Source organism: Phascolarctos cinereus, unplaced genomic scaffold (assembly GCF_003287225.1).
Source record: "Phascolarctos cinereus isolate Bilbo 61053 unplaced genomic scaffold, phaCin_HiC Scaffold_4;HRSCAF=312, whole genome shotgun sequence".
Lineage (NCBI taxonomy): Eukaryota > Metazoa > Chordata > Mammalia > Diprotodontia > Phascolarctidae > Phascolarctos > Phascolarctos cinereus.
Genome location: NW_027555847.1, coordinates 171449494 through 171469642, shown reverse-complemented (window position 1 = coordinate 171469642; position 20149 = coordinate 171449494). Strand labels below are relative to the sequence as shown.

At 34.0% G+C, this 20149-nt stretch overlaps 1 protein-coding gene across 4 annotated transcripts in view; it reads left to right on the top strand.

The window, feature by feature from the left end:
* Positions 1–20149, top strand: part of MRTFB (myocardin related transcription factor B) — a 179661-nt gene that overhangs the window by 84555 nt on the left and 74957 nt on the right. The window contains exon 4 of one of the 4 annotated variants that reach the window (XM_078152785.1): positions 284–415. The exons of 2 other annotated variants lie outside the window; for them this stretch is intronic. In XM_078152785.1, the coding sequence (XP_078008911.1) occupies positions 284–415 (132 nt within the window). Of the gene's footprint in view, positions 1–57; positions 416–20149 lie in introns of those variants that run through there. One more of the 4 variants, XM_020972544.2, reaches the window with a different exon arrangement.

The window sequence follows — 20149 nt, the reverse complement described above, 5'->3', positions numbered from 1 at the left end:
TTGTCTGGGAAAAGGGGTGGGATTTTGGAGCTGGCGCTCTGTTCTCTCTCCAGCTCAGCCTCGCAGTCTGAGAGAGAGCTAAGGTCTGAGAGCTGGGAGAGTGTATTTACAGGTCAAAGTGGGAATTAAAGGATAATGGCTGCTTTCAACTGCTTAAAGACATAATTGTTCAATTATTGGTGTTTTGTGGAGAGGAAGTTGGGACCTGAATATTCACAGTGCAGTTTGCTGCTGGGTGGCAAATTAATCTTTTCTCCTTTGCTTGATGTTGCCATTCTGAAATCGCCTCTAACCATGATCGATAGCTCCAAGAAGCAGCAACAGGGTTTCCCGGAGATTTTAACTGCGGGGGATTTTGAGCCATTGAAAGAAAAGGAATGCCTTGAGGTGAACAACCAGAGAAGTCTTAAGGAAGGTCAGTCTGTGAACTGGGGCCAAGCTGCAAAATAATAACTGTCAATCAGCCTGCATGCTGCTACTTATTGTATTGTTATTTATATTTTCAAACTGTACCTTTAATTTTCTAGGCTCTTTGCAAAGAGTATCATGATGCTGATGGTAGCTATTACTGAATATCAAATAGTATGCTGGATTTGTACAGTAATTAATCTAGTAAAGATATTTCTTAAATCAATGTTTAATAAAAATGTATTAGTTCTTTTAGAAATTGTGATGTTCTCTGAGATTGTGGGTTTTTCCCAAATAGAGTAACTGCAGTTTTTTTAAAAACAAATAATTTTTCATTTTCAAAATTGACTTAGACGTTTGCTTGTTTTCAACTACCAACAATTCAAGGGAATTTTTTTTTCATTTAATATTATTTTCCCCCCACAAGAAGCTAAAATTCCTTATCAGCAGTCTCAAAATTCTTCAAAACTGTGTGCTGTTCAGCTCATAAGCAAAGTATCTGACTGAGGATGCTGCAAGTTTTCCTTTACCACTGTGATGGTAGATAATTGATCTTTAAGAAAATTACTAAAACTACTTGGGCTGGTTCTCCTTTGGCAGAAAGAATATATGAAAGGACAGAAGGTGACCAGCTTTGTCATTACCAGTTGAAGGTAAAGAGGATTGAAGTTTAAGAAATCCAAATAACCATTGTTTCTGAGTTTGAGATATAAAGATCATTGCCTCCCAATTTTATCTAAATTAGAAAGATAATTTTCCAGCCCTTTTTGAAAAAAGAATTGCATTTGTGTTTCATCTGCTTTGAGTTCCTGCCAACAGCCACCCCCTCATCTCCCCACACACTCTTGCTCATCAGATACAAGCCCAGAGATTAAATGTCTTTGGTTTTATCTCTCAAATTAAGAACTTCAAAAGACAGAATTATTTGTTTGAGTCCTAGTATTTGTTACTTTAGAGATTATTAATGTTGAGAATTTTAAAATAAGGGTAAGAAAAATTAGTTGAAACTGGATATTTAAATTTCTATTGGACTACTTTTCACAAATATACAGAAATATCTAGATAGAAACAAATGGATTAAGAGTAAAAATAACAGTTTTTTTAACTGCTAAGGAAGAGAGCAGTAATGTTGCTTCTGTTCTTGCAGAGTAGATCCTACTTTAATTTTCATCATAAATATATTTTTAGTAGCATTTTCTGGCCACAATTTCTATCACAATAATAATCATGAGAAGCTTTTTTAAAAAATCAATTGAGCCTTTAAAAAATTATTACTAATAAAACTTAAGCTCTTTTTGCTTCCATGAAGTTAAAAAAAATGACTTTGCTTGGAGGAATAAGCAAGGAGAAAAGCAGACCTGCTTGCAAAACAGGAAGAGTGGGAGGCTCCTGGAGAAGGAATAAAAGGAAGGTATCACAGTAGAGAATATGGGAGAAGCACATGAAGCAAGTAATAGAAAATAAAAAATAAATAGGAAATAGAAAAATATGGTAAATCTTTGTGTACAGAATAATAGCCTATTGCAAATATGTAAAGACCACTCCCAAGAATATTGTTATGGATTAGATTTTTGTCCTTAGTAGGATAAAATAAAAATTGTTTTTCTTTCCCTTCCTGTATCTCTTCCCTCCCTTAATCTATAAATTTTCTTCCATATTAATATTTCTGTTGCTTTTTGTTTTACTGTGACATTTATACTTATAGTTTGTAGATATTTCCAGAGCCACAGAGACATTTACATCTACATATTCTTGCTCTGTCAAGTTGGAGGGATGGAGGGGAATCTGTTTTTTTGTTTTGTTTTTCTTTACTTTGAAGAAGTCTTATGTATGTTAACATGTATTTTCTTACAGTTCTATACTTGCTAACACCAAACTTAGGTTTTACTCGGTGTCTTAGATTATTTTGCATTCCACACATGATGTTATACAGATGAAACATGGTGGCGACAAGAGTGGTTGTTTAGCATTAAGGTTCACAAGGATATGTTTCTTCATAAGTTGATAAAGGAGCTAAGAAAAGATTTCACTTGATTTTATCTAGACCTGAAAAAAAAACATACACACTTACCTAATCATAAGAATACTCCTATTTTCTTCATCCTTCTACATGCAAAATTGTATTCCTGTAGAATTTGGTATGAGAAGGGCTACATGGAGGAGCTATGGATTTACTGAGTCAAATAGCAAAGGTTGTGGAATGTAAAATTAGGATAAACCTCTAGAGAACTTAACTTCCAAACTCTTAAGTCTAGATCATAAGACCATTTCTCATTCAGTTGTAAAGCTGATTCATATGTGAGATTTTAAAAATTTTGTTGTTCTTTAGACATGGCCAACTCTTGATGACCTCTTTTAGGGTTTTCTTGGCACAGATGCTGGAGTGGTTTGCCATTTCCTTCTCCAATTCATTTTACAGATGAGGCAAGCAGAGTTGAGTGACTTGCCCAGGGTCGCACAGCTAGTAAGTATCTGAGGCTGGATTTGAACTCAAGTGTTCATGACTCCAGACCCAGCACTCTATCCACTGAACCACTTAGTTGTTCATGATTAAAAAGAAATAGCCATTATCTAAAGACCTTTACCTTCTGTGACAGGTCCAGGAATATAATACAGAACTGTTCTCAAAAGGGAAATGTTTAAAAACAAATATAAAGCATGGCATAGTTTCTAAAAAATGTTTATAGATGATTGAATTTTTATAGAAACATTTTTTCGTGTTCTTTACCTGCTTTGTATGAGGAATGAGAGGAGAACATATCTGTGTTTTCAGATGCTCAGAGTCAAGTGTACGTATCCACCTCTCTCTGACATATATGCATGTAACCTTAGGACCTCTCCTTTGCTCTTTGCTCTGTTTTGCCTCGGCCTGCCCTGTGCCCTCTCTTCTAGTCCATTTCAAGTCATGTGGTATATAAAGAGATAACAGGGTAGTAGAGTGCAAGTTTTAGGGGCCAAGGCAGAAGCCCAGCAATGAAACTGTGTAAGTCACTTGACCTCACTGAGCCTGAGTTTCTCCTGTAAAATAGGACGAATACTTCAACCACCTACCTCATGGGGCTGCTGTGAGTAAAGTTCTTTGTAAATTGTTTTAAAAAATATTTTTGTTGATATCTTTTGTTTTTACATTATCTTTATTTTTTTACATTATCTTTATTTCCAAGTAAATTCCAAATAAATCCTTCCTGGCTCCTTACACAGTAATCCATTAAAGAGGGGGGAAAAAGCAGCTTAGTAAAACTGATCAGTATATCACTGCATCTGATTATATATGTGTGATCCTCACCCATAGACCCCCACCTTTGCAGAGGGTAGTGATATTTTCACCAATCTGCTACAGCCTAAGCTTGGTCATTATAGAAGATTTGGCATCCGTTTTTTAATCTTGCCATTTTTTTGTAGTTGTTGTGTATGAGCTTTTTGGGTTCTACTTACTTTGCATCAGTTCTTTGCCGTCTTTCCATGCTTCTCTGAATTCTTCATATTCATCATTTCTTACTCTTCTGTACATTGCCAGATTGCTGAGCATTTACTTAGTTTTCAGTTCTTTATTATCACAAAAAGAACTGCTATAAATATTTTTATGTATGTGGGACCTTTTTTTTTTTAAGCTTCTAATCTTGAAGTGGGGGGGAAGAAAGGGAGGTAAGCATAGCAATAGAGTTAAGGTGTACAGATTTTTTTTTTTAGTTACTTTGTGGGGGTGGCATAATTCTAAATTATACTACAGACCATTTGGATCAGTTCACAGCTCCACTAACAGTATATTTCACTTACCTGTCTCTCTTCAGTCCCTCCAGTGCGGCATCCTATGGTAGCATGAATTGGCTAGATGAGGGAAAGGGAACAATAGTAATAATAATAGCTACCTATTGTAGCACTTTAAGTTTTGCAAAGCACTCTATATATGTTTTCTCATTTGGTCCTCACAACCCTGGAGGGTAGGTGTTATTATTCTCTCCATTTTACAGATAAGGAAACTTTGGCACAGAGAAGTTAAGTGACTTGCCTAGAATCATACAGCAATGAAGTGGCTGAGGCAGAATTCCAATTCAGGGCTTCCACACATTATACTCTGTGACAGTGGCTGCCCTGGGAAGAATGGGAGATAATAAGATCTGGAAGAGGATTAAAAGGAAGGTAGGAAAAAGACTAGCCTTTCCAAAGTATAGATGAACATATAGAAAGAACATAATTAGGGACTCACCTCAGAAACAAAAAGTTTCCTTGGAGAGTTAAGTAAAGTAGCAAGAGGCCTATCCCTATAAATTCTTTCCCCTGAATACCCCACTGTCCCCTTAGCCCCACTTCTAAGTCCCTATGTCTGGATCCTAATTCTGTCTCCCAATTCTTCCCTTACCTATCCTCAGTTCTTCCTTTCTTGCTTCATCAGCTTAGCTGAAACTTTCCTACCACCACTGGTTTAGATTTAGTAAAAATCCTTATTCCTGCTGCCTAACAGATGAGAAAAGAGAGTTGTCTGTTACTGGTGCTAGAGTTAGAGAAATATCCTGGCTTTCACGTTGGAACTTTGAATGCATCTTCCTCTACAAATCTTGTTATACACAGGTTAAGTTCTACAATGCTTTTTGTCTAGTATCACATTTTTGGAACATTTTGAGTTAAACAGGCTTTCTGTAGGCTGACTTGTGAACTTAAACACCATTTTATAACCTTATATCTAAAGGGAAATGTATTATTATTTCTAAACCACTTACATACAGTGTTTGTAGACTAGTGGCTGCCTATCTAGGTAGAGAAGAAAAGAATTATCAGTTCAATACTAATTGCACAGCATAATCTCAAATATTGGTATATCTTTTTTCTGATATGGCTATTTGTTATAGGTTTCACAGGCAAAAAAATAAAAATATGTAACACTAGTGAGTTTTAAAAGTTTAGGTAGTACTTCTGGAAAATATTTATTAGTAATTCCCTTTGGTAAATTAGAAAGGGGCACATTTGTAATTGCTTTAACTAGCTAAGATATTTCAATATTTCATTGATCTATAATTTTGCTAGTATGTGTACTCTTCCACCAATATAAATCACAGCCCCTATATAACTTAATAAGTAGTCTATGAGAATTGCTTTAGTAACTAGCGCAGAAAACTGCTGAGTATCTCAGTACCTAGCTGGGCTGGTCCTCCTATAGCAGCCTCTGGTCAAATCCTTTCCAGCTTTGTATGATCAGCCAGAATTTGCTTTCTCCTGGGGTAGACTTCAAGAACACAGGGTCACTTCCACACCATAATTAGTAAGGAATCAGAGTGAGACATTAGTGGGAGGGTCTTTCTAGAAACCTCATCAGTTTAACTTATTTTTCAGTATTCTGATACTTCCATGGGCCTGTGACCTCACCAGTGTGTGGTTACTGCTTTCAGTTAATGCTGAATGCAGCTTGTCTACACATTCTTTGTGCACATCTTGCCTACTTTCTGCCACAAATTCTCTGAAAGGGGACTCTAACATGCTAGGGATCATCTTGATCTCTTGACACTGTGTTAGTACCAATGAGCATATAGGCTGTCCATTGGTTATACACTTGCTATGTAACTGTCTCTCTCCCCTCCATTCCCTTTTTCTGGTCATGCATCTTTCCGATTTTATCCTTTTTACCACTTTTCCTTTGCAATTATTTATTGGTAATATGCTATAATCTATAACACCCAGTATAGGTGATCTGCAGCTTTAATTCCACGATTCACATCCATACTGTATGACAAGAAGTATACTGATGTAAAGATGGAGCTTCATTTCAGAAAAATATTAAGTCATTTAAAACTATGTAATTTCCAAAAGGCAGTCCGATGCATCTTCTTTCTACCGATCAGTTCTAGTCCATGTACTAGCATGTCCAGTATTTATCTAATCAAGCAATCAACAAACATTTATTGCTATTTGCGAGGCACTTTGCTTAATGTTGGGGATGCAAATATAAAAATACAAATAGAAAAAAATGCTTTTCTCAAGGAACTTATATGCTGTTGAATGAAACAATATGCTATTGGGTGAAACACATATAAATAAATATAAAGCATATCCAAAGTAAGGATAAGGCAGGTTGGTTGGTTAGGTTTTTTTGTTTTGTTTGTTTTTTTGTGGGGAGCAAAGGGATCATGGAGGGGAGACATTAGCGGCCAGGAGAAACGGGAGTGTGGGGTGTTTGAGCCCATGGATGAACCAGCTGTATAGATCGTCCATCCAATTTTACATCATAGTTTAGACCAAATAGGTATAATTCATCTACTTGGTTTTTCCTGGTTGGTCTTATAAATGATTATAGATTTCACTTAGAAGGTTCTGCAGTATTCTAGGGCTTGATGTAGTAAGCATAATGTTACACATAAATAGATTGCGTTAGGTGGACCTTGCTATCTATACAGAATTCCTCTTTCCCTTGGATTCTGCACTAGACATCGTCCTTGACGGTGGAAAGTATTTTTTGGCAAGTCTACCTCTCCCCGTTTTATAACCTATCTTGATATTAACGAGGAAGCAGCTGGTGAACCAAGTTCTGCATTGTCTCATCTTTCAAAGAATCTCGTGTGATTCTGTACCTTGATAGAGAGTATTTGAGGCAGTATTTTGCTCCATCAAATAAACTTTTAATAGTTAACAACAGTCATAATAATAGCTAATGTTCATATGATATTTTAAGGTTTGCAAGTGCCTGTCTCATTTGATCCTCACAGTTGTATGAAGTAGGTATTGTTATCCATACACATACACGCTTTACAGATGAGGAAACAGAGGCCAAAAGAAGGTTTAAGTGACTTGTCCAGGGTGACATAGGCAGTAGGTGTCTCAGATAGGCTTCAAATTCATGTCTTCCTGACTCCAAGTCCAGCACTTATTATCTTCTCCTTCCTACTATTACTGAAAATAATTACAAATATAACAGATGTTTCAAAATCTAAGTTTTCAGTGAATAAAAGGGACAACAGATCATCATAGACAAGTTACTTGTTTGCTATGTTAGTAATAAGTTTATTTTTTAAAATTTATTTTCAAGTTTTATAACATCCTCTAATCATTTTTGAAGTGATAGGAATGTGATTTCTATTTCTACAATTTAAAAAAGGATATGAGCAATTCAGGGAAAACTCACAAATAATGCAAGAATAAGTTATCCATAACAAAGTATCTTCAAGCAGATATTTCAATATTGGATATTGAAGAGGGGATTATTGATCATCTTTGGTCCTGGGACCAAAATGAGGCATTATTCAAGAATTTCCTTTCGTCTCAACAGGAGGAGTTCTTTGCTGTAAACCTTTCCTCTACTCCTAACAATGCCATGCCTTGTGGTTCCTTCCTTTTCTGGACCCTGTTGGTCCCCGCTCTGGCACCTTCTTGTCATTTAGCCTCTTCCTATTCATGGGTGACATCTGTGGCTAGAGATTTATGAGATTTTTAACTTTGCTATTTTTCAGCTTTGCGCCCAGTAAAACCAATTTTTGCTGCTGTGCAGGTAAATGAAGGAGAGACTGGAAATTTTTCCAGTTTTTTAACTACTCAGTAAAATTATCGTTTAAAAATAAAGGAGTGTACAAAAATTCTAATTAGGCAACTACTAACAAATTTCTCACCCAGATCAGAGAACTGCAATAGTTACACATGAGTTCCTAATTCTTACAGAGTCATTCACATGCACGTCCTATTCTTGTCAGTGTTTAAATCACAACTTCAGTCATGTTGGGTATTTCTGTTTCATTATTGAATGTGCTTTTTTATGCCAGGCTCTTCTGTAAAAATCGCATAAAATGATGACATAATTTTTTATATACATTACATTTCCTAATTAGAAAGTATTAAGAAATAAGAGCCCTAAGTATCCCTCTGTCCAATCACCTATAGCTAAACCCAGAAAAACTAATGGTCTGAGCTTCAATGACTGCTGTAAGAACAAGAAACAGTGTTATCCTAAAATTTAAGGGGTTGGAACCATATAGGATGAATAATATAGAAATTCATATTGGTGACCAACATGTTCCTATATGTCAAAAATTCAGTGCTCAACAAGTTATAAGTGTTTAAGATAATCCAAATATAGTTGTGTAATCTAAGCATTTCTAATATTAAGGCAATTAAACAGATTTGTTTAAAATATTAGCATTATGTTTAAATCTAATATTTGTCCAACTTGTTTGTTCTATACAATTTCACCAGTGGGTATTTTACTTTTACAGTTTTCAACCAAGTATAATTCTGTGAGTTTTAAAATTTTATTAGTACTGTTTAAAATCTAATATGCTTGTTATTCGACTCAGTAATGTTTATAGCTTTCTACAGTTACTGTGGAACTTTAAGTCGACATCAGATTCCCAGACCACAAGTGATACCCTTTCAATTCATCACAACTTTAGCAAAAACAAAATCAAAACTTTTTGAAATCTGTAATTAATTTAAAGAAACATGCTCTATTTTTAACAGTTTTTATAATATCAGGAGCAATAGACACCCACTAAGTTAGAAAAGTACCATAAGGTTAACTTATGAAAATACTGGTTTTCTTTGTTTTTTTTTTTAAATACTGGTTTTCTGATCGAATGTTATATAGGCTAAAAGTTTAAGCAGGTCCAAAATATGACAATTATGAAAATAATGAAAGTTGTTATTCTATTAATATCTTAATTGTTCTTCAGGTTTCATTTTTGTTCTTAAAGTGTAACAGTTTTTTTAGATATGACTGTTTCCTAATTGTTTTAAATTTATCTTTTTTATGTCAACAACTGAACTATTTGCTTTCTTTAATTTTTTGTACTAAGGTATTAATGTCATATGAAAATTGTTGTGTAAAGTGGTCTTTCTGTTTATATTATTCAGTAGATTTACTCTATGTGCCTTCTCACTTTTGTTTCAGTCAAGAAACAGTGATGAAAGTTTGTTTAATCAGTACAGATTGCAGAGTTCTTACAGGACAACCATCAACTTATTTTTGGCTTCTTTGCATTCCAGTTTTTGTGATTACTTCATGCTACTTTAAGCCCTGTGATTCTATAATTCACAAAACAGATCTGTGAAAATATAACTTCAGATTTTGTTAAAATATATTTGATTATCACAAACTATAGTGCTTAAATTTTGCCTTTGTAAAAATCTTCAGTGTGTGAATTTTTCATGATATGGAAATTAAAGAAAATTTGTATGCCTCTCTTCTATCACCCCCCCCCCGAACTATTAATATTACAAACTCTCTTTGCCTGATTCTCAAATTTTTCCCTAGGGATCAGTGCAGTTATAGATCAAAGTAATCCCTTTTCTCTCTCCAGTCTGTCCCTCTGAATTACTTCCAAATTCATACAACATGACAAAACAAGTGAAAAATAAGTTTAGTGTGATAGCATTAGAGCTAACATTTATACAGTACTTCTTTTGGTGTTTACACAGAAAAATATTATTAAAAGTATTCCAAAAAACTTGGCAAAGCACTTTTAATAAAAGATTTCATTTGCTCAGACAACACTGCTTGGTATTTTAATAGGGTGTACTCTTGTTTTTAGAATAGATTCAGATAATACTTATTGAGAAGTGCATACTCAAAGTAAGATTAAGGCATTCTGAGTTCATTTGAATTGAGCTACTTCTTTATTCAAAAAAATTGTTTTGGGGGAATAGGGGGCAGGGAACAAATACTTTTTTTCTTCTCATCTTTAGCAATTCTGAGATTGTAATATAACTATAGTTAATATAGTTTATTTTAATAAATATTTAATATGTATGGCAATATAGAGTATATAAGTATTCTGTTTATGATATTTATAATATTTAAATATATCTTAAAATATAAAATATATCTAAATATATTAAATAGATGTAATATTTAATATTACAAATGGTTATAAAATATTTGGAGAAATAAGAAAAGGAGTTTGTATTGAGTAAAATAAAATTCATTGTTATGTTTCTACTATAATTAGCTTAGAAAGAGTAGCCAGGTGAATTATTTTGATGGATTTAGTCCTACTATATTTTGATAAACTGACAGATTCCAGAGTAGTCACTTGATTGACAACTCTGTGAAGAGTCGTTGTTTCATTATATAGGTTGGCAGTAAATGTGATGCAGAAATCTGTCTCATTATTTGCGGTAGAATTAGGAAACAGTTGTGGCTATCTTCAATGGTCTTCTTGCAGTGGCATACTACAATAACATAAAGCGTGTGCTTTATATATTTTTCCCTTAGAGTACTCATGTGCTTAAACTAATTATCTATATACTGATTTTATTCAGTTACCTTGATAATCAGCGGCATGCACATTTTGGTGATATAAGTGATTTCTAACTCTTACTAATCTGACTCTGTAAGGCTCCAGATTGCCACCTGTATCTTACTTATATCATGCCCTAGTAAATTTGGCTTATTCAGCAGAGCATAATACCATCCTTCAAAGTGTGAGGTTTATCGGTCCATTGAGTGTCTTCTGTATGTTTTAGGATGTAATAGCAATGAAGGGAGGGGAAAAAAGTATGTTCATCCACCAAGGATGATCTTTTAAAAAAGGAGGCTTCATAGATAAAAATGTAATACCACTTCATGAAAATTACAAATCTCTTTGATATGCTGTACCATTTGTTGTTGAAACGTATCAACAGTAGTTATCTGTAGAAGAATAATATTTTCTAGTACTATAACCCAAACAATTAATGAATTAGGAGATAGTTACTGTGAATATTTCTGATAAGGTAGAATGTCATTAAAGACTGTCTACTGTTTAAACAATTATGCTTATGAAAAAGATAATTTTAAATAGATTCTTGCTTTTTAATAATGGAGATAAAAGTTTTTATTTAAAGGAAGACAAAAATTTTATTAAATTTTCTTAGCTCTACAAACATTTTTAATATTAAATTTAAAATTAATTTAATATTAAAAGTTCTTAAACATATATTTATAACAGAAGTCCATTGAAACATATAGATTCTTGCCATATACTTTGAGGGAAGGCATTTTATTTCTTTTTCCTTCTTTACAAAGTCTTTTTATAAGGTAGAACAGAGAGAAGGTGAAAAATATTATTGAAAACCAATTAGAATAATCTGGTAAAGTTTTGTAACAGTTTTCCTTTCATGGGCGCAATCGAAACATATTTGTTGATTGATTGAAAATGAATTATAGGAATATTTATTAATGATATGTGTGTGTGTGTGAAAAGAGTTTTTTCTACCCGCATTCTTGTCTGTCTGGTCTAAATGCAGAAAAATTCTGTGCCAAATTCTGCAAGTTCAAAAATGAGTTTTTAAAAAACATCCTGGTATTACTCTCTCTTCCCTTTTTCATAGTATTATTTATTTATAGTAATTCTTTTTTAAAATATCATGGTTAAAAATTCTACTTTGGGGGCAGCTAGGTGGCGTAGTGGATAGAGCACCGGCCCTGGATTCAGGAGGACCTTAGTTCAAATCCGGCCTCAGACACATAACACTTACTAGCTGTGTGACCCTGGGCAAGTCACTTAACCCCGTTGCCTAGCCAAAAAAAAAAAATTCTGCTTTGGCCTTGTATCAGCCCATGTTAAGATCAAACTGACAATCAGTCAGTTTCTGGCTACTTAACATAGTATCTTACGATTTACAACCTGATAGAACCTTAGAAATAAGTTAATCCAGTTTCTTCATTTCACAGATAAGGAAACTGAAGGCGAGAATGACATATCCACAATCCTATGACTCATAAGTAGTAAGGCCTGTGTTCAAATTCAGGTTTTCTGACTCTAGTACTTTTTCCCCCTATACCATACTAACTTTTTTTCTTCCTATTGCTCCATCTACGCAAAATTAATCACCACTGCTTTTCTCTAATTTAGGGTTTCATGACTTTGGGTCTTCTGTTGATAACAGCATCATAGTTTACAGTTTCCAAAACACTTCACAGACATACATATGATTTGCTCCTCAAAACATTTCTCTTGGGCAGGGAGTATAAGTATTATTCCCATTTTATAGCTGAGGAAATTTAGGCTCAGAGAAATAAGATGACTTTCCCAAGATCACACACCTACTAGTCATCTGAGGTATTTTTATTCTTCACTGTTCCCCAAACCTGCTTGCACATTGCTTTCTCCTTGGCTTTTTGTTTGTACTGTTCCTTTCACATGAATGTCTGCCCCAGATTTCTCAACCTGTCAAAATACTACCCAACTCCTGCTACCTCCTTCATGAAGCCTTCCCATCTATTTCCCAAATACAATCTAGCCCACTCTCCTCATCCCGTTCAACTCTGGGGTTCACCTTATTTTCCATCTGTGTCCTCTTTCCGGAATATATATTTTGACAGCCAAGCTCTGTAGGTTGTTCATTCAAATGCATGTTTTTATCTGGGCAATAGACAGTCATCTTCATTTCTCTTTTTCTGTGTAGATGGTGGGGACAAACTCCTTTGAGTGATCATATATCTTTTTCAAGATGTTCTGTAAAGTTCCAGGGCTCAATGCAATCAGAAAAATTACATCCTAATCAGAAGCATTTAGAGGACCTTACTATCCACAAGCAATCTTCCTTCAACTTGGACTCTCTACCCTATCACCTTCATTCACAGTGGGGAGCACATATCTCCCTTGTTTTACTCCTCACCTAATATTTATAATCAAAGGATCATTGAATAGGGTTATTTCTGACATTTTGCTCTACCAAATCAGTACATTTTTATAATTAACCATAAATGCAGTAGGATCTAATATTCTTTTCATCTTTCAGTCAGTTGTGAAATAGTAAAGATGTGAATGTTGAATATTGCTTACAACAACCTGCCAATTCTTTACTAGTACTATACCTTCATGAAAGATACCCCTCAATTCATGCATAGATGACTGTCTTAAAGATTTTGTTTCAGTGGGAAAGTGTATACATATACACATCAATAATTATTGATATTCTCTCAATTACCTTTTTTCAGGATTAATAAAGTCTGAGATTTTTCCCACAGTTTACATGCTTTCCTATCCTTCAGATACCTTCTGTACTGATTCTCTTAAATCTCTCACAGATGTGTCACTTCCAGCATGGATTGATCTCCTCTACATATACTACACACACACACACACACACACACACCCCCTATATACTCTACATACATATACTCCAATCAAACTGCTTTTCCTATCTTTTTCTCTTTAGTACTACTTCTACCTTCCCTATAATTGGGACTGGATGTTAGGGTTTAAGTGTGGTGTTTCTACTGTCCTTGATGGAGAAGAAAGTTTGTTTTAATTTGTAGAAATCTTTTCCATTTTTCTTATTGTCCTACCCTTTTGTTCTTTTTTTTCCTATTATTAAATTTTATTTTTAACTTATGGAATAAAACAAACATTTCTATAACATAGTACAATAAAAAAGATGCTTGCACATTAAACTGCAAATCTGCTATGCAAAACTTGCTATTCCTTTAAAATATCCAACAAAATTATCATGTAAATTTCTTTTTTTCCCCTTCATTCTACCCTCCTCCCCCACCCTAGAGATGGCTAACATTAGACATAAATAGGCATCTGTATGTGTTAAATTGTTCTGTACATACTTCTATTTATCAATTCTTTCTCTGGATGTAGATAGCTTCTTTCTTCATGTCTTTTGGCTTCTTTCTTCATATGTCCTTTTTAGTTAACTTGGGTATTTATAATAGTCAAAATAACTTATTCATTCAAAGTCCTTCTTTTTTCTTTTTTTGTGAGGCAGTTGGGGTTAAGTGACTTGCCCAGAGTCACACAGCTAGGAAGTATTATGTGTCTGAGGCTGGATTTGAACTCAGGTCCTCCTGACTCCAGGGCCAGTGCTCTATCCACTGCGCCAGGTAGCTGTCTCAAGAAGATTCATCCATTTATTTATTCATTTATTTATTTATTTGTTTGTTTGTTTGTTTATTTATTTATTTAGTCATTCATCCATTTGTTTGTTTATTTTTAGGCAATTGGGGTTAAGTGACTTGCCCAGGGTCACACAGCTAGTAAGTGTCAAGTGTTTGGTCTGAGGCCAGATTTTAACTCAGGTACTCCTGACTTCAGGACCGGTGCTCTATCCACTGCGCCACTTAGCTGCCCCTAAAGTCATTCTTAAAACAATATTGCTGTTACTGTATACAGTATTCTCTTGGTTCTGCTCATTTTGTTCTTCATTATTTTGTGCAAGTCTTTCCATGTTTTTCTAAAAATCATTTAGCTGATCATTTCTTATAGCATGTAGCATTCCATCACAATCACATATCACAACTTGTTTAGCCATTCCCCAGTTGATGGGCATCCCTACAATTTCCACTTCTTTACCACACAAAGAAAGCTACTATAAACGTTTCAGAACGCATAGGTTCTTTTTCTTTTTATCTAATTATCTTCAGTAATAGACCAAGTAGTAATATTGCTGGGTCAAAGAGTATAGGTAGTTTAATAACTCCTGGACATAATTCCAGATTGCTTTCCAAAATAGTTGGATCAGTTTACAGTTCCACCAACAATGAATTAGTGTCTCAGTTTTTCTGCGTCCTCTCCAACATTTGTCACTTTCCCCTTTTATCATTTTGGCTAATCTGGTAGGTGTAAAATGATGATGTATCAAGGTTGTTTTAATTTGCATTTCTCTAATCAGTAGTGATTTAGAGCATTTTTTTTCATATAACTATAAATTGTTTTGATTTCTTTATTGGAAAATTGCCTATTCATATCCTTTGACCATTTATCAATTGGGTAATGACTCGTATTCTTATAGATTTGACAAAGTTCTTTCTAAATTTTAGATATGAGACCTTTATCTGATAAACTGTCTTTAATTTTTTTTCTAATTTTCTGCTTTCTTTCTGATCTTGGTTACCTATTTTTTATTTGTAGAAAACCTTTTTAATTTAATGTAATTGAAATTATCCATTTTACACCTAATTTTGCTATCTCCTGTTTATGCATAAATTGTTCACCTATCCATAAATCTGATAAGTAATATGTTATGTGTTTTTCTAATGTTCTTGTATAATTTCTGTTTATATCTAGGTCATAGATCCAGTTTGACCTTATCTAGATAAGTGATGTAAGATGTTGGTCTATGCCCAGTTTCTGCCATACTGTTTTCCAGTTTTCCCAACAATTTTTACCAAATAAGTAATTCTTATCCCAAAATCTTAAATCTTTACACTTGTCAAATATAAGGTTATTATGTTTATTTGCTGCTGTTAATTGTATGTTTACTATATTCCATTGATTTGTCTTCCTGGTGCTCTTGGGATGACTTTACTTATATTTCTTGCCAAGCTTTCTTTCAATATATTTTACCCTCCACTACTTCTTTCTGCTTTTCGAGATGATACTACTTATAATTATCCATCATCTTTCTGTCTTAGATTTCACAAACAAGTTTATATTCTACCCCAGTATTACCTTTGGCAAACATCTCTTTCCATTTGGCAAGTAAGCCTCATGTTTCCTGACCAGTCCCTTTGTTGTAGCAATTAATTTACACTGTTCAAACTTCTGTCTAAAGTTATTATAATCACTATCATTTCTATTGTGTTTCTCATTTTTTGATACAGTTACTACTTTTGTTTGAGATTGAGTTGTTTCTCTTGTATACCATCTTTTAAAAAATTATTATTCTTTCTTTTTAGTACTTTTCATCTTAGCTCTGACAAGTTAATGTTCTAACTGTGCACAGAAAGCTGATGACTCCCACTTCAATAGCAAGTTTTTACCTATCTTTTAGATATCCATTTCATTTTTTGTGATGTTATTCAGTGTTTGCTTCATCTAGCAACAACCAATTCTATATGCAAAGAAAGTGTTCATGATATGAAGGTGTTCTAACTCTTTGGCCTCTACCAGTATTTTTCTGAACCATGCATTGCCACTTATTTCTCGTGATCTTCACCTTTTCTTGCCTTTGCATTGAAGTCACTAAGATCAAAATACATATTGATTTAATTTGCATGGTCACATCAGGTTCTTTGTAGAATTTCTCTGTCTCTTCACTCTCAGCAACTTCATGTTGATGTATAAGCTACAGTTGTTTTTATGATGGTTTTGTGCAAATATTTTTCCTTAGTTCTGCAATATGTAGTGACCAGTATCCCATGAAATGTTTCTTATTGCCTTTGGGGATATAACACAACCTACTCCATCACCTCCTTTCTGTACCTCTCCAAGGAGAATCTGTGAACCATCCTTTCATTTAGCTGTAATTTCCTTCTTTTTTTTGATTTCCATTTATAGCAAGAATGTCAAGGTTAGTATATGTCTAGCAGCAATATGTCTACTTGGTTTTTGCACAAAGATATTATAATCAGAGTACCAATAATCAAATAAATATTCATAGGTAGAATAAAAACTGCAATTCTTAATAGTTTCTGCTCCCTTTTCTGCCATTCTGCCACCATATCTGGAGAGGCAGAAAAGCTGAGAAGCCCAGGACTAAGGACTATTTTGTATTTTTCTTTGTTTCATAGGTTGCTATGGTCAGAAAAAATTCATCATCAGATAGCCAGCCTACTGGTGATGAGTCTCTTCATATATAGCTAGGTTCTCAGGAAATAGAAGCTAACTGTTGCCAAGGTCACATGAGAAATTTTTCCAGCATGGTAGTCTATCAAGAACACAAGATCACCTTCATGCCCTGTAGAGCCATCATAGAGGTTTAAATTTAAAGTTCTGACAAAATTCAGAATATGAAGTAGAGATATAGACCATGCCAGGAATGGTGTAAGTCAGATACCATACTTCAGAGCTTTAAGGGATCTTAGGTGTCATCTAATCCCACTCCCTCACTTTACAGAAGAAGAAATTGAAGCCTATGAGAATTAAGTAACTTGCCTAAGGATTTCTTTCCAGGGCCTCTCACTCCTTGCCCATTGCTTTTTCCATGGTTAGCAAACCAAAATGGCTCCAGAGAGGAACTTTCTGTGTTACAGGGACCACTTGGAAGGTATTTATACCTGTGAATGAAGAAGTTTAGAACTACTTAAAGAAACCAATAAATATTTTAATGTTAAAATATATCACAATAAGTTTTACTGGTACTTAGAAACATTGCTAATAGGGATACCAAATTTTTGAACCTTTTTGAAGTATCTTTTCAGTACAGTCTTCATTAAGTATTTAAGGCAACAAGCCTTTACCATAAAGAAAACTCAAAGAGTTTCTGTTAGGTCTTGATTAAACATTTGTTCTCCCTACCTTAATCTTTTTTATATTAAATTTTACTCATTATTAAACAGTTGCTTCCAGGTAACTTGACTTTAACTAATAATAACATTCTCAAATCAGAGCTAAATTATCATGGCTAGCAGTTTTGAGGCCAAATATTTGCTCCAGTGTCCAAACACAAAGGGCAACTTGAGGATATTAGCTTTTCTGAATTTCCTTGTTTTTATAGATTTAAGTTGACTACTTAATGATATTTGAATAGTACATACCAAGTTCTTGCCCAAACTCTGCCACTCCTTACTATGTTACTCTATGGGCTATCTTTTCTTTTTTTAATATATACTACCTCAGATAGTTCTTTCTAACCTTGACTACTCTGTGTCTTAAGAATAATCCCTTGCTAGGGTTATTATTTCCCTTGCCTTATTTTTTGCCCTAATATATACCTTTATTCCTTTGAGCTAATGTTTTTTAAAACATTCTTTGTTTCTGTACCTCTCTTGCTGCCTTTGGTCTGTGAAATCTCTGCCAATAGCTCTCTGTCTTTTCACGCACTCATATTTCCACATTTTATTCTAAGCAAAGCCCAGCCACTCATTAGCACTTTGTTTCCTCCTGTTATCCTTTAGACTGGAAACTACCACCACTACCCATAAGAGAATAATTTCAGGCTAACCAGTTTATTTCCAGCTAACATGGCCATATACCATGCATTCTGTTTGAAAATATCACCTCTAACTTGGTTTTTCTTCACGTATATCCTTGCAAATTGCTCAGGCAAGAGACTGTGTTTTGTTCAGACTTGCTAAATTTATACTAAACTGTTCTGTATCCTTAAGGTGACATAATATTTTCTACTTGCAGTGAAATGGTATCTTTCTTTGAGCCACATCAGAAACACTTGAAATTAATTTTAATATAATAGTTGTGAAATTGTCACACTGTTAGCTTAGTTCTTTTGCTTCATGTCTAAATAACAATTTCTCTTTGGAGAACACAACACAAAAGTTAGCTGCAATATACAAAAACAAACACAAAAATCTTTTTAAAAAATTTTTATTTGCAGAGAGGAAACATGATATAGTTGAATAGGAACACTGGTCTTGAAACTGGGGAAACTTGGGTTCAATTCTTACCCTTGGTACCTCTGATTGGCTGTATGACCATGGGCAAGTCACTTAACCTCTCTGTGTTCTAAGCAATTTTCAATACTATAAAGATGCATTGGTAGGAGTTTCTTCTCCTGGGAATTCTTTAATACCGACAGGTATTTAGGTCCAGTCCCTAGACCTAAAAATCTTTCCCTGTGATACACCTTGAATTAAATCTTTTTCCCAGCTCCTTGAAGGGCATGTAAAGTAGAAAATGTAATCAATAACAAAGATAAGAGGAACCAAATGAAGAAGCATTTGAAATTCAGCACTGGAGAAACTGTTTAATTATTTAAATGGCAGCACTTGAACAAAATCAATGCATTTCTAAGTGAAAATCGATCCTAAAATAACAGTTTGGTGCTACAGAGCAGATATAAAGTAGTTCAGCTAACACAATACCACTACAAGTACCTTACTTCTGTTGTTTTTTTTTTAAACTAGCTGTGAGGATTAGATTTTGTTGGTTTTTAACAACTTTCCAGTTTTTCAGTTGTGGGAGACAATATTAGGGGATTATAAAAATATTATATTGAAATAAGATTCAGTAATATTTTTGAGTGGGGAATTTGCCTGTGTGTGCTCACAAACCCACATTTCTTTATAAATATAAAATATATTTACCTTTTTAATTTTGTGATTAAAGAACATAGCATTTTACATATGTTTCATTGAGAAAGGGAGACACCTATGGCCATCTTTAACTTAAGATAATTTATTGGTAAAGACAACTATATTTGCAGTGCTGATTAATATGATAGTGTTTGTATAAAAAGCACATAGTCTAGAAATCAGGCCAGATAGGGAAAAGTGATTTCTGATAAGCACATTACAGTAGGTATAACTTCAGCTCCTTTGATTAAGTCCTTAGTCTGGAAATTAACAGTTTTTCTGGAATTCTGATTGTGGCTGTGGTCAGTTGTGCTTATTTATCCAACAAACATCTGCTAAGTAGTATTTTCTATTGACAAGATTTTCTGATAATACAAATCCTGTGTGAAGCTAAAAATGTTAATCTTATATAGTCATTCTTGGAAACTCAGTAATATGTGAATTTATTTTTTTTAATAAAACTTTTTCTTAAAAATATCAAAGAGTGCTGAGTTCTATTATATTAATAAGCTTCTAGAATGCAGGATTTGTGCCAAAGCTATCTTTTTATCTTTGCTGTCTAACAGTACATTGTTCCTGATGAATCTTTAATAAATATTTGGTTTAACAAAATGTTAAGATTCTTACAAAAAGACTTTTTTATTATCTTATAAATGCCCTACTTCCCATGCCTTGATGATACTATTGGTCAGCCATTAGTTGGAAATTCTTAGTTTTTTCATTACTGGTGATGAATGTGCACTGACACGCTCACTTGCTTGCTTATCTTCCTTTGCCCAGTAGCATGTACTTGCCTAATGGCTGTACCTAAGACATAGATCAAAGCTAATTGGCTAGTGGGAGATAGACTCTAAGATACTG